Source organism: Mustela nigripes, chromosome 5 (genome assembly GCF_022355385.1).
Source record: "Mustela nigripes isolate SB6536 chromosome 5, MUSNIG.SB6536, whole genome shotgun sequence".
In the NCBI taxonomy this organism is placed as follows: Eukaryota; Metazoa; Chordata; class Mammalia; order Carnivora; family Mustelidae; genus Mustela; species Mustela nigripes.
In genome coordinates this window covers 97,594,038-97,605,850 of record NC_081561.1, presented here as the reverse complement: position 1 = coordinate 97,605,850, position 11,813 = coordinate 97,594,038, and the positions used below count along the sequence as shown (strand labels likewise).

At 36.1% G+C, this 11,813-nt stretch overlaps 1 protein-coding gene across 8 annotated transcripts in view; it reads right to left on the bottom strand.

The window, feature by feature from the left end:
* Positions 1-11,813, bottom strand: part of MYO6 (myosin VI) — a 151,488-nt gene that overhangs the window by 70,365 nt on the left and 69,310 nt on the right. For all 8 annotated transcript variants that reach the window (XM_059400953.1, XM_059400954.1, XM_059400956.1 and 5 more), the window contains exons 6-8: positions 10,325-10,430; positions 7,480-7,535; positions 2,291-2,388 (exon numbers count right to left, since the gene is read on the bottom strand). In XM_059400953.1, coding sequence (XP_059256936.1) covers positions 2,291-2,388; positions 7,480-7,535; positions 10,325-10,430 — 260 coding nt within the window. The remainder of the gene's footprint in view (positions 1-2,290; positions 2,389-7,479; positions 7,536-10,324; positions 10,431-11,813) is intronic.

The window sequence follows — 11,813 nt, the reverse complement described above, 5'->3', positions numbered from 1 at the left end:
TCTCCCGAGAGGATTTCTCTAATATCTTCCATGCCTTTTTCGAGCCCGGCTAGAACCTTGAGAATTGTCATTCTGAACTCTAGATCTGACATATTACCAATGTCTGTGTTGATTAGGTCCCTAACCTTCGGTACTGCCTCGTGTTCTTTTTTTTGTGGTGAATTTTTCTGCCTTGTCATTTAGTCCAGATAAGCATATATGAAGGAGCAAGTAAAATACTAAAAGGGTGGCAACAACCCCAGGACAATATGCTTTAACCAAATCAGAAGAGATCCCAAATCGTGAAGGGGGAGAAAGGGAATAAAAAAGAGGTTCAAAAAGAAAGAAATAAAAAAGAAAAAATAAATAAAAGAATTTAAAAAAAGAAAATGAATAAAGAAAAATATAAAAAGTAAAAAATATATATATTAAACTAGTTCAAAAACGTTAAAAAAGAAAAGGGTAAAAGTTAAAAAATTTTAGCAGAAGAAAAGAAAAAAAATGAAAAAGAAAAAAATTAACTGCAAGACTAAAAAAATCACAAGGAAAAGAAAAAAAGAAAATCACAGGGAGAAAGCCATGAATTCCGTGCTTTGCTTTCTCCTCCTCTGGAATTCTGCTGCTCTCCTTGGTATTGAAACCGCACTCCTTGGTAGGTGAACTTGGTCTTGGCTGGATTTCTTATTGATCTTCTGGGGAAGGGGCCTGGTGTAGTGATTCTCAAGTGTCTTTGCCCCAGGCAGAATTGCACCGCCCTTACCAGGGGCCGGGCTAAGTAATCCACTCGGGTTTGCTACAGGAACTTTTGTTCCCTGAGCGCTTTCATAGAGTTCCGGAGGACAGGAATACAAATGGCGGCCTCCTGGTCTCCGGCCTGGAGGAGCCGAGAGCCCGGGGGCCCCACTCCTCAGTGTGTCCTCAGAGAACAGCGCCCAGTTACTCCCATCTGCCTGACCTCCGGCCGCGCTCTGAGCTCACCGAGCCTGGGACCGGTTCAAGGTAACCCCGAGCTGTGATCTTACTGTCAGCTCTGTCTCTGTAGCCAGCTTTCCTGTTCCAATACCCGCAAGCTCTGCGACCCTCAGACACCCCCGATCCTTCTGTGACCCTGCGGGACCTGAGGCCACGCTGACCTGGCGTGGGCTTCGCCCCGGTTTAGCCTCTGGAGCGATGTCCCTTAGCGGAACAGACTTTTAAAAGTCCCGATTTTGTGCTCCGTTGCTCTGCCGCTTGCCGGGAGCCGGCCCCTCCCCCCAGGGTCTATCTTCCCGTCGCTTTGGATTCACTTCTCCACAGGTCCTACCTTTCAAAAAGTGGTTGTTTTTCTGTTTCCAGAATTGCTGTTCTTCTTCTCTTCCATCTGCCGATGGATTTACAGGTGTTTGCAATCTTTAGATAAGCTATCTAGCTGATCTCCTGCTAGCTGAAGTAGTCTCAGCCTGCTACTTCTCCGCCATCTTGACTCTCAATCAGAAGTTCTATTTTTAATTTCTTGAGGAATCTCCACACTGTTCTCCAAAGATGCTGCACCAACCTGCATTCCCACCAACAGTGTAGGAGGGTTCCCCTTTCTCCACATCCTCTCCAACACATGTTGTTTCCTGTATTGTTAATTTTGGCCATTCTAACTGGTGTAAGGTGATATCTCAATGTGGTTTTAATTTGAATCTCCCTGAGGGCTAATGATGGTGAACATTTTCTCATGTGTCTGATAGCCATTTGTATGTCTTGATTGGAGAAGTGTCTGTTCATATCTTCTTCCCATTTTTTGATATGTTTGCCTGTTTCGTGTGGGTTGAGTTTGAGGAGTTCATTATAGATCCTGGATATCAACCTTTTGTCTGTACTGAAAGTATAACCTACCAATGTTGAATTATTCTTCTAATGAACATTTGTCTATATCAAAGAGGTTATAAAAGTTATCAAGTAAAGGGAAAAAAAGAAGATAACTAAATAAATGTAAGCTTACAATATTTATGAAAGTCATACTGAATATATATATATTCTCCCAATTACCTAAAGTAAAGAGAGAAACGCAAATGGATTTACCAGGAGTTCAGTGACAGCACCAATTCTGTCAAGACCCTTGTGTTTTTCTCTTTCTTTTTTTTTTTTTTTTTTTTTTTAATGTAGGCTCCAGACCCAATGCAGAGCCCAGTATGGCGCTTGAACTCATGACCCTGAAATCCAGACCTGAACTGAGATCAAGAGTTGGACATTTAACCAACTAAGCCATCCACATGCCCCAAGACCCTTGTGTTTTTCACAAACACTTCCCAAAGATACCATCCCAAAACTCATTCTCACTTACCTTTTCATTGAAATGTATTTCTACAAATTTTCCAAATCTACTGCTATTATTGTTGCGAACAGTCTTTGCATTTCCAAAGGCTTCTAAGAGTGGGTTAGCTATTGAAAAAGAAATAAAAATATTTCATCAAAAAAACAGCATGAAGGAAAATTAAAAAACAATATGCATAGTGTGTTTCCTTATTAATACAAAAAAATGTTTTCAAAAATATTACCATGCAGGAATTTACATGTAATGTCAAATCCCTCAAATATCTATTGATTACCACTATATTCAGGCTCTAGTAAAGTACAGAAGATGGGGAAACTACTCAAATTATGTAAAAAGAAAATGTAAATGGTAAAGGAAAGACTAAATTTTAAAGTCATTAGGTTACAAAATTCAGAACTCAACTTTAAAAATTACTCCCTATATATTTAAAGGTTTTCACAAGTACATCAGCCCTAAAGGAATAGGAACTATAATATAGAGTAAAGAGCAAAACCCTGGTGAACAAAATACACGCAAGAAGTTATTAGTTGACTTACTTTCCTAAAATCTTTTATATATTAATAAAGCCTCCATACTTAATATTTTCATGTACATCCAACAAAATCTAACATATAAGTTAGAGAATGACTAAAAAAGATCCTCAGAACAACAGTTTTTAAATTCCCAGCCTACAAAAGACTCATTTTAGATGTAAAGACACATACAGGTTGAAAGTGAAAGGGTAGAGAAATATTTATCACACAAATGTCAGAGTAGCAATACTTCTATCAGACAAACTAGACTTTTTTTTCTTGTATTGTTTTTATCCTGCTTTGGTGACAGGGTGGCACGGTCTCATAGAATGATTTTAAGTATGTTCCCTCCATTCCATTATTTATAAGACTTTGATAAAGACTGTCATTATTATTATTTTGTTAATGTTTTGGTAGAATTCACAAAGCCCATGTGGTCTTAGCCTTTTCTGTGCTGGGAGATTTTTGATTCCTAACTCAATTTCCATTCTTTTTATTGGGGTAAGAAGATTTCCTATTTCTTGGATTCAAGATTCATGATTCAATTGTGGTAACTTGTGTGTGTTTAGGAATCATCCTGTTTTTGTCTAAGTTACCTGACTTGTTAGTATTAACTGTTTATAGTAATCTATTATCACACTATGTATGTATTTCTGGGGTTATCTGTCATACTGTTTTTCATTTCTCATTTTAGTTTTCAAGTCTTCTCCTTTTTTTTCTTTTTTTTTTTTTTAAGATTTTATTTATTTGACAGAGAGAAAGATCACAAGTAGGCAGAGAGAGAGGGGGAAGCAGGCTCCCTGCTGAGAAGAGAGCCTGATGCGGGGCTCAATCCCAGAACACTGGGACCATGACCTGAGCTGAAGGCAGAGGCTTAACCCTCTGAGCCACCCCAGTACCCCACTTCTCCTTTTCTTCTTAATGTAGTTAAAGCAGTGTCAACTTTATCTTTTTTTGGAAAAACTGGTCATTACTTTCATGTTATAATACTGCTATTGTCTGTTTTATTTATTTCTGATTCTTCTTTGTTTTTTCCTTCCTCTACGAAATTTCAGCATTTCACCTAAATTTATTCTTGTTCTAGATCCTTACGGTGTAATGTTATTTATTTTCTTAATACAAGCATTTATAGTATAAATTTCGCTCTAACATCTGCTTTTGCTGCATTCTATAGATTCTGGAATATTGTATTTTCTTTTTCATTTGTTTTGAGACATATTTTGATTTACCATTTGATTTCTTATTTGGTCCACTGCTTCTACAGTAGTGTGTTATTTAATATTTACCATTAAATATATAATATTTACATTGTAGATTTTCCAGCCTTGTTTTATCTCTAGTCTTGTACCATTTTGGTTGGAGAATATACTTGGTATGACGTCAGTCTTCCTAAATTTCTAATAATTGCCATGTCTCTTTCTATGTGATTTAGTCAGGGAGTCTTCTGTGTACTTAAAGAAATGTGTATTCTATTTTTCTTGGATGGAATATATTATATTTATATTTTAGAACCATGGTTCCTAATGTATGCTTCAATAAAAAATGTTCTTGTTGAAAAAAAAATAACTTTTGAGGGTACTCATTTAAAACAAACCGTATCAGGGGTACATGGGTGGCTCAGTTGTTAAGTGGCTGCCTTCGGCTCAGGTCATGATTCCAGGGTCCTGGGATCGAGCTCCACATCAGGCTCCCTGCTCAGTGGGAAGCCTGCTTCTCCCTCTACCACTCCCCCAGCTTGTGTTCCATTTCTTGCTGTGTCTTTATCAAATAAATAAATAAAATCTTAAAAAAAAAATCAGAGACAAGGTGGATGGGGGAATGGGTAAAATAAGTGGAGGGGATTAAAGAGTACACTTATCATGATAAGCACTGAGTAATGATGTAAAGAGTTGTTGAATCACCGTATTTTATACCTGAAACTAATATAACACTGTATGTTAATTACAGTGGAATTAAAATTTAAAACTTAATAAAAATATTTTTAATGAAAATAAACTCCCAATAAACAAATGTAAAATTTTGTTTTTATCTTATAATAATGTATACATACCATATGACTAAAAAAGGTTTATTAGAGTCTATTGTTTGTTTTCTCTCATGTTGTTTTTAAGTACTCCACACTAGGTGTGGAGCCCAATGCAGAGCTTGAACTCACAACCCTGAGATCAGACCTGAGTGGAGATCAAGAGTCGATCACAATCAACTGAGCCAGCCAGGCTCCCCATTAGAGTCTATTGTTATAATCATCAGTCTCAACTATAAACATCCCAGATTTGTGCCAATATTATATATTTTCTATCTGCAACCTCATAAATTGCTTCACAATGTTTATTATTAGAATTTTCTTATGAAATCTTTTAAAGTCCATCTCTCTTATTCTATCTACCATAGAAAGCTTAACAAGTATCCAAATCCTTTTAAAGATTACTCTCTGGCTGTTTCATTTGCCAAAAAAAGTAAGAAAATATTAAAACTGAAACAAAAGTTTGCATATATACCTAACCTTTCTGATGGGTTAACAAAATCAACTGACTTGTGAAAAGCCACATGACTAGCTTCCAGCCAAAAGGGAACTCAATTACAGGTCTCCCCAACTCCTTTACTGGTAACTACTAGTTTTTGCTGAAGTATCAAATATATTAAGTAAAATATCCAAAATTAGGATAACAGCCTATCAGAAGATTACAGTAATGCTACTGATGTACTCATTCTAAAACCAACAACCAATCTTCAATTAAAAATGGCATCAAATGATTTCTATGTTCTGCTAGTTAATATCTACTATCCTCTACTGAAACGTTTGGAATACTTTCCAACTTTTCTCAACTATCGCACACTATGTATACATACACCACATTCTCACAGAAGGAACCAGGTTAATATCCAATTTGCAAGTTAAGTTTGTACTTCAAGGAAACAACTCAGAATACTAATTAGTACTTTATTGAATTAGTCCATAATTTGTTTATTTATTTATTCAATTTTAAAAGGTTATTCCCTCATTAAAGAGAGGTGCTTTATAGTGAATAAAGCATTACTTATGAGATCTTCACACCTGGGTGTGTTATAATACCACAATGAGAACTGTAAGTAAAACTATAAATTTATATCAACATGAAAAACTTCATTGATGCAAACTTAATAAAAATGTTTATTAGAGTATTTATGTTCATCTACATGTATATTTCACATAATTGTGAAAAAATATACACATTTGCTTGCTGTGATTTATCAAAATGTATGAACACAGAAGGACCTTAATAAATTTTTTTTTTTTTTTTTAAAGATTTTATCTATTCATTTGACAGACAGAGATCACAAGCAGGCAGAGAGGCAGGCAGAGAGAGAGGAGGAAGCAGGCTCCCCACTGAGCGGAGACCCCAATGCGGGGCTCGATCCCAGGACCCTGAGATCATGACCTGAGCCGAAGGCAGCGGCCCAACCCACTGAGCCACCCAGGCGCCCCCCTTAATAAATTTTTGTTCAACTGAAATTTTTCTTTAAAATAGTAACAGTGTTAAAATATGCTCTTAGTATATAGCACATTGTTAAGATGCCTGAGTTTATTATATCCCATTTCCACATCTGATGAGCTATATGCTCTTCAACAAGCCACTTAAAATTTTTTTTAACCTCAGTTTTTAATCTGTACTGTAGGGATAAAATTGTACCTACCTCATTCTATAGGGATTTAAATTAAGAAAAGATACTCAGCAAGCGACACAATGCATAATACATCTTACACATGTTAATTTCATCATCATTATGAGAAGAAAGAGAGTTATCTCATTTGGTACCTCAGGAACTAGATCCCTCCCCGCCCACCTGGTGAGAAGTCAGAGACAATTTTGACAGTCATAGTCCCACCTCAGCTCTCATGCTTATGATCCAAGGGTAGGTTTTACCTTCTCCCTTTTCCCTGTCTCTGGCTTGCCTGCAGGCCAACCACATACGCAGCCATTGCCCTAGCCTACCCAGAACTTCCTCTCACTTTCTGTGTTACAGATTTACAGCTTTATCTTGAGAGCAATATGAAGCCATTAAAAGACTAAAAGCAAAAGAGATCATCCCAACTTCCAAATAGAGAACAAATTACAGGGAAACAAGAATGTAAGTGGGGGGAGCAGAAAGGAATCTATGATGCAGGAGTATGGTGTGGATTCAACCTGGTGGTTGACCAGACCAGCAGTCTCCAAACCAGGTGTAAGAAAACGTTCTAAGGGGTATGCAAGTACTGAACTTCAGGAAATCAATTTACAGACTCCTGCCTTCCAACTGTACTAAGTCATTAAAATTTCCCCTTAAAAAAACATTTTAATTCTAAATAACCCTCTTCCTCTCTCCTTTGCAAAAAACAAGGTCAACAAAACAAACAAGAGGCCAGAAAGCTTCCTGTATTTATTTCATTCGTCTGAGAGATACTTATGGGTCCTATTTCATGTATCAGACACTATTCTAGGAGACTGGAATATATAAAAATCCCTGTCTTCTTAGCACTTACATTGGGTGAGAGGGAATACAACAGACATTAAATAAAGCAAAAGATATCTCAGCAAAGATCTGTAGGAGATGGAAGAGTCTTTTGGATCTCTGGGAGAGCATTCCAGATCACTTAGAGGATTCTCACAAGTTTATTTCAGTATATATCTAACAATAAAAAATAAAAATTTTAAAGATTAACAATACCTTCAACAATTCTATCATCAATATCTTGACCTGTTCCATAGGATTCAGTCAGATATCTGTTTAAAATATAGGATAAAAAAATTTACATGACAACAACATTGTATACATTATAATTGTAACTTTTTTTTAAAGATATTATTGATTTATTTGAGAGAAAGCACACCCAAGGGAGGAGAGGCAGACACAGAAAGGAAAACAGACTCCCCACTTAGCAGGGAGCCCGATATGGGGCTCAATCCCAGACCCCAGGATCATGATGTGAGCTGAAGGCAGACCCTTAACCAACTGACTCAGTCACCCAGGAGACCCATAGTTGAAACTTTAGTATTATTTAATACATATAAAATTTAAACCAGGATCATTTCTGTAACTAGTCATTTAAAATTTACAAATTTATATTTAAATGCAACTATTCTGCTATCCCTTTCTTTTTTTAAGATTTGAGAGAGAGAGGGAGAGAAAACAAAGCAGGGGTATGGGCAGAAGGAGAGAGAGAATTGTCAAGCAGACTCCCCACTGAGCACAGAGCCTGACACCACTGGGGGCAGAGAGAATCTTAAGAAGGCTCCATGCTCATTATGAAGCCCGACCTCAGGCTCAATCTCACAACCCTGAGATCAGGACCTGAGCCAAAATCAAGAGTTGGACATTTAACCAAATGCCACCCAGATGCCTGTTACAGCATTTTAAACACCTGAAATGCAATTTGGATTACCTTGAACATCAAAATCAGCATTATTTTTAAACTGTTTTTGGAAATATTCTGAATTTAACCAACTATTTGGTTTTAAAGATGTGACACATTTTACATAAGAATATTCATTGTCTATATAAGATTCCAAAGTCTTCTGTGATAGCATATTAATTCAATTTATATGGTTAGAGAAAATAAGGTAATTTGCCATGGAACAATGAGGAAATTACCACTCTTCATGTTGTTTTATCCAAAGATTAAATATAATTGAACAACTATTTTCCCAGAACATTTCAAAACAAAAAGTAATCTTTAACTTAGAACATAAGTTTGTATTAGAAGTTTACAGTTTCTAAATTATTTGTTCATTTTCAAAGCTGTATATAAACTATAGACTCAATGTATGATTCTTACATACAGAAGAGAAGTAAGAAATTGAGCCACTTAAAATTCCCAAAGTATTAGGAAGCACTCATTTAATCAGAATTGCATATACATAACGCACAATAACAAACTTCTAAATTAATTTTATATAAATAACTGAATAGCATACATCTGCATAAAAAAATAGAAAATGTCAAGAAGGGACCCACCAGCAATTGGCTAAGACTGTATTAGTGGGAATAATACTGGAGAGAATTCAGAATGCACTGGTCCTACCAGTAGCTTCAACGCTAGATTTAACTTTTCTAAGTTAACTGAAGTATGTAAACTGAAGGAACGAAACTAATGAGTGCTATAGTTCCTTCCATATTTATAATGCAATGATTATAAACAAAGTGTGGAATTTAATTTGATGGCCACAAAGGGGATACACTGAGACAGGGTTATGAGGAGATAGAATTAGAAGGCCAACTGTCATAAGCTTAAGGTAAAAAATGGTTTCAATCACACTCACAGCAGGAATACTGAGAACAGAATGTAAAGGCTGACTAGCATCGGTCTCCTCTAGGATCCTCATTTAAGAAGAATACGTCAGAACTAGTTTTCAACAATCTATAGCTTAGCTTCCACATAAGGTGTCTGTTTTTAAAAGGGATAGAACCTACCAATTCAAACTGTGTCATAAAGTATGCACTGGGCACCCTGCTGGCCCAGTCGATAGAGCATACAACTCTTGATCTCAGGGTTGTGGGTCTCAACCTCAAGCTGGGTATAGATATTACTTACAATAAAATCTTTAGGGCACCTGGGTGGATCAGTCAGTTAAGATCTGACTCTTGATTTTTGCGCAGGTCATTATCTCAGGGTTGTGAGATCCAGATTCTATCTCTCCCTCTCCCTTTCCCTTTGCCCCCTCCCCACTCTTCCTCTCTAAAAAAAAAAATATATAATAAATAATAAATTCAAAATAAAATCTTTAAAAAAATACAATAAAATAAAGTGTGCAAAAGTATGCAAAGTCAACCTGTTCAATCAAAGAGATATTTGTATCTCTTTATTCATATCATGTTCAACAGCAGTACTATTCCCAATAGCCAAGATTCAGAAGTAACTGAAGTGCCCACTGATGAATGACTAGGTAAACAAAATGAATATTATGCAGCCTTAAAAAGGAAATCAAGGGGCACCTAAGTGGCTCAGTCAGTTAAGCCTCTGCCTTCAGCTTAGGTCATGGTCTCAGGGTCCTGGGATCAAATTCCGCATTGGGCTCCCTGCTCAGCAGAGAGTCTGCTTCTCCCTCCCTCTCTCTGACCCTCCTCTCTGCTTGTGCTTGCTCTGTCTAAATAAAAAAACTAAAAAAAAAAAAAAAAAAAAAAAAAGGAAATTGTGACACATGATACAACAAGGATAAAACTTGAGGACATTATGCTAAGTGGGATAAGCCAGTCACAGAAAGACAAATACTGTATGATTCACTTATTTGAGGTTCCTAGAGTAGTCAAAATCAGAAGTAGAAAGCTGAAGGGTAGTTGGCATGGGCTGAGATGGGGGAAATGGAGTTGTTTAACAGGCAGAGAGTTTCAGTTTTAGATAAAAAAAGTTCTGGAGATTGGCTGAAAAACAATGTGAATATACTTCATACTACTGAACTATACACTGAGAAATGTTTAAACTGCTAAGTGTTATGCTAAAGATTTTTTCCACAAATTAAAAAAAATAAATAAACCTATTCAAAAGATTCTAAAAGGTTAGCTAAAAACACCTCACCTTAGAACAAATTTTGTATTTTCTGTTTTGCCAGCTCCTGATTCTCCAGATACGATGATAGACTGACTCATCTTAAGCACCTTCATATCTCGAAAAGCCTTATCAGCTAGGGTCAAAATAACACATTAATGATGAGAGGTGTACTAAATACAAATTTCCTAAATGATACAAAGTTGTTTTATTATCAAAGAACACTTACTCTTAAATAATAAATGTGTGTTTATAGATAGTAACACTTTAAAATAAAATCATTCAAAAGTGTTCAGAACATCTCTGAAAGTTTTTACTTTAAATGTCCTATCTTATTACGCTGACAAATAAGTAATATGAAATCCAAATAAACAACTCTTATGTTTGTACTAGCATGTCTCATATTATTAGCTGTGGCTCAGTTCTTCCTAATTCCAGAGAAGATCCAAAAAAAAAAAAAAAAAAGAATGCTCAATATACATATAATATATATAATATAATAATAACAATGATAATAATAATACAATATTCACTGAAGTCCCAGGGAAATGAAGGCCAAGGGAAAAGCAAGAAGTAACAGCTACCAATTAAGAAATCAGGCAGCCAAAAATTCTGCTGGAAATAAAAATTCATAACTGTAAAATCTGTGTGGTAGTAGTAGTATTACAAAGACAAGTTGAACACAATTTGATTCTGTTAAATGGTCTTATATTAAGATAGTTTTAATTCAAAATTAGGTCCTAACCAATTTAGCTCTATAGGCAACTATTTCTTCATTTCAGACATGTGCTACCCATACAAATGAAGCTTTACAAATGGTTTTTACTGTATTGGACCAAATGGAAACCATGCAAGAGTATATTCATCCTTCTGACCAGGGGTTAGGATAAGGGGAAAATTTATCAACAATCTGTTCCACCCACTTTCATGATACTATTCTAGACACTTTTTTTTAGCAGTTAACAACTAAAAATAAGTCAGTCTATTACATTTTAAATACATAATTTCTCTCCAGTGATGAGCTTGGTCATATTCAGGTTCTAAGGATTTTGAACCATTTTCTAGCTAATACGAAACATACTAATGCCCATCAAAGCATCTCAGAACCAAAAGTCACTCCGCTATTGCACTGGATTTGGCTGACATATTCACTCTACCTAGTATTCAAGTCAGCCAAATTGGGAAGTGAAGCCTGGTTTGGTCAAAACGTAGGCATGAAAAGAAGGCCCAAAGAGAAACAGACTGCACTAAGAACTACTAACAAAACATGTCATCATTTAACTGCTGGTTATGTCTGGATCCAAAGGGTTAACTAACATCTCTGTACTTGCAGTCACCAGCTATGGTAGGGGTGTGTGTGTGTCAAAAAAAAAACCATCTCTGTGTTCCTCAGAGCTAAAGATGAGAGAAAAACTGAGGCAAAAACTGCTGTCTTTCCACGTGGATTCCCTAGAGATAAGAAGCATATATCATTTCTAATTCTTAACACTTATAGAGCCCTGATGCAAGATAAGGTAGG